Source organism: Poecilia reticulata, linkage group LG8 (genome assembly GCF_000633615.1).
Source record: "Poecilia reticulata strain Guanapo linkage group LG8, Guppy_female_1.0+MT, whole genome shotgun sequence".
NCBI classification, from domain to species: Eukaryota; Metazoa; Chordata; class Actinopteri; order Cyprinodontiformes; family Poeciliidae; genus Poecilia; species Poecilia reticulata.
The window spans coordinates 14,953,696-14,956,173 of NC_024338.1; the positions used below are offsets into that span (position 1 = coordinate 14,953,696).

General features: G+C 42.8%; 1 protein-coding gene across 1 annotated transcript; it reads right to left on the reverse strand.

Moving 5' to 3' along the window:
* Window positions 1-18: 18 nt before the first annotated feature.
* mpg (N-methylpurine DNA glycosylase) lies at window positions 19-2,478 on the reverse strand. Its single transcript, XM_008415956.2, has 3 exons — window positions 1,835-2,478; window positions 798-1,002; window positions 19-546 (listed from the first exon to the last, which is right to left on the reverse strand). Exons 1-3 carry the CDS (start codon window positions 2,105-2,107, stop codon window positions 140-142), a joined length of 885 nt encoding a protein of 294 aa, XP_008414178.1. The 5' UTR covers window positions 2,108-2,478; the 3' UTR covers window positions 19-139.

Sequence of the window (2,478 nt, forward strand, 5' to 3'; positions counted from 1 at the left end):
TAGCATACCTCCACAAGACAAAATGGACAAGACTTTATTATTTCCAAGTTTAAAAAAGGGAACACATAGAAAAGCAGCTTAAAACACTCGAGTCTTTTTTTTTTTTCCTCAGGTTGATTTTGTTCTTTTTTTGCACATTTCATGGATCTACATCGTCCGTTTCATTTCCAGACAGAGACCGTCTCTCTGCCTCTTTGTTCACCACACTAACACAGGGATGCCCCCGCAGATAAAAGCGCCACYGTTTCTTAGCCCACTCCCCGTGGGACTCGATACCGACGCGCGGAGCTGAAACTATTTCCTGGGGTTTCGGGGGACTTGTGTTTTGATCGTCCTCKAGCCACACCTCAGTGTCAGAAGCCAAGTCTCTCCGGTCAAAACAGCGARGTATATTTAGAGCCTGGCACAGCTTCGAGGGCCCGTTGCAGAGCTCTTTGTCCTTCAGTTGCCGGGCTCCCTCTTTGCGTCGAGCCGCTCTCAGCTCCCTCATCGCAGGCTGGCCCTGCAGGGGCTCCAGAGAGCGCAGCAGCACGGCAGCACCCTCCCCTGAATAAACACAGCACACAATCTGCATCAGTCAGCAAGGCTCTGCTTTGTTTCCTTCCTTTGCTCTCTACTAACCAGTAACGAAGAGCAAAAACCGCTGACTTGCTTTAATGTTAGATAAATACAGAGTCGACCTAAACACAATGAAACGGAAAAAGGCTCTCTGAAACCTTTTTCACGTCATATTTGCATATGCARACATTGCAAAAATGTGGATAGGGCACGTTGCGCCGTTGGTGGGTAGTGAATACCTTCACTGGACACATTCATGCAGAGGTAGATCCCGTAGATCGGATACACATAGATTGTGCCGGGCTTCATGAACATGGCCGTGTTCCTCTCGGTGCGTTTGCCCCCTGCTGAGTGAGAGGCTTTGTCCTCCCCTCCGAGATATGCCTCAGTTTCCACTATTCTCCCTCGAAGCTCAGAGCCATCTGCACGCCTGCGGACCAGCACCTGCACAGAAAAGTCTAATTTTATAATAGCAACTGAAATTTTATCTTTTAAAGCTAAAGAGTTAATAAAAAAATAAAAAAAACACTGAACTGATCTGGCTGCGTGACAAGATACATTCTAGCAAATGTCATAGATAACACTAATGATAAAATGCAGGCATAAAAGAAGAAGTTGTTTAGGAGGCATTGTAAAAGTAAGTTGAAATATGTATCTTAAAATAGGTCTATTTCAGGATTGCTTTACACAACTTCCATAAAGTGGGACTCCTTTCCAAGTATTTTTCCCCTTGATGCACAAAGCTGCATAATGTATTTCTTGCTCAACCCCTTAAGTTTCAGCATGTTCACTGTAAACCTTCTGGGTGCCGCGCTTACATGCTTTCAGATTCCGCCTTACAATTAGGTTATAAATTGACACYAAGATAATTGAGTTTTGATGTTTGGTCTATGATTCATGCTGATCATCTTTGTCTATTTGTAATTATCAGGTCCGTTATCTTTAGTGCCTGAACCAGATGTTCTGCACCGTAGCTTTAATTTAATAGAACAGTCTGTTCTCCCTCTTTATAGAGCAAATCTGCCCCCACACTGTAAGGCAACCCGACCCACTCTGCTGTTTRGCTGTCAGGACAGTTGGGCCTAGTGATGTTGTAGGTGAGGGTATTGCCGATAATAGATTAAAGAAGACAGTTAAGACGTTTATTTTTATTAGACAGTAATGAAATGTGGTTTTTACTTCCTATTTAGACRAATAATGCGGCTTCTAAAMATTTCTGAGCTACTCTAGAAAGCTCAGCCCTTACATATGTACATTTAAAGAGAGATTACAGTACCTTGCCGAGGAATGCTTTAGCCAAACTGATGCAGGGCTGATTGAAAAAGTCCTGCCCCAGTCTSCGCTSAGGCTCGTTGTTGTTGAAATAATGGCTTCGCTCCGGCTCGAGACTTTGAACAGATTCACACAGAACTGGTTGGCTCTTCAGTTTGGCAGGAGAAGCTCTACAGTTCGGTTCAGTCTGGTTTCTACGCAACGGCAAGCCCGACTCTGTATGTGTAGCAAAAGCCACTGCCAAGTCTTGGACCTTTCTTTTTCTTCCTGCCATCATCTTTGCTCATGTTACAGCGAGCTTTGAGTTTAAATGTCTCTACGACACGTTTTTTTTATATACTCAATATATTTACGTATTTCAAAACATTCATCTTCTTCTTCTTCTTTTGGTTTTAACGGCAGCTTGCATCCAATTCGTTGCACTACTGCCCTCTATTGACTCCTACCGTCTACACCTCAAATTCTCTTAAAGATCCCAGTGTTTTTAAAAAACAAAAAAATCTTCTTTTTCCCCTCAATACTATCCAGCTGATCGATCACCTTATCAAATTTTAATTCCCTACTAACACCTAGTTCCGTTTTTAATTTGGCTTTGGCTTTCATACTTTCTACATTTAATCAAAACATGTTCCACTGTTTCTACATCAT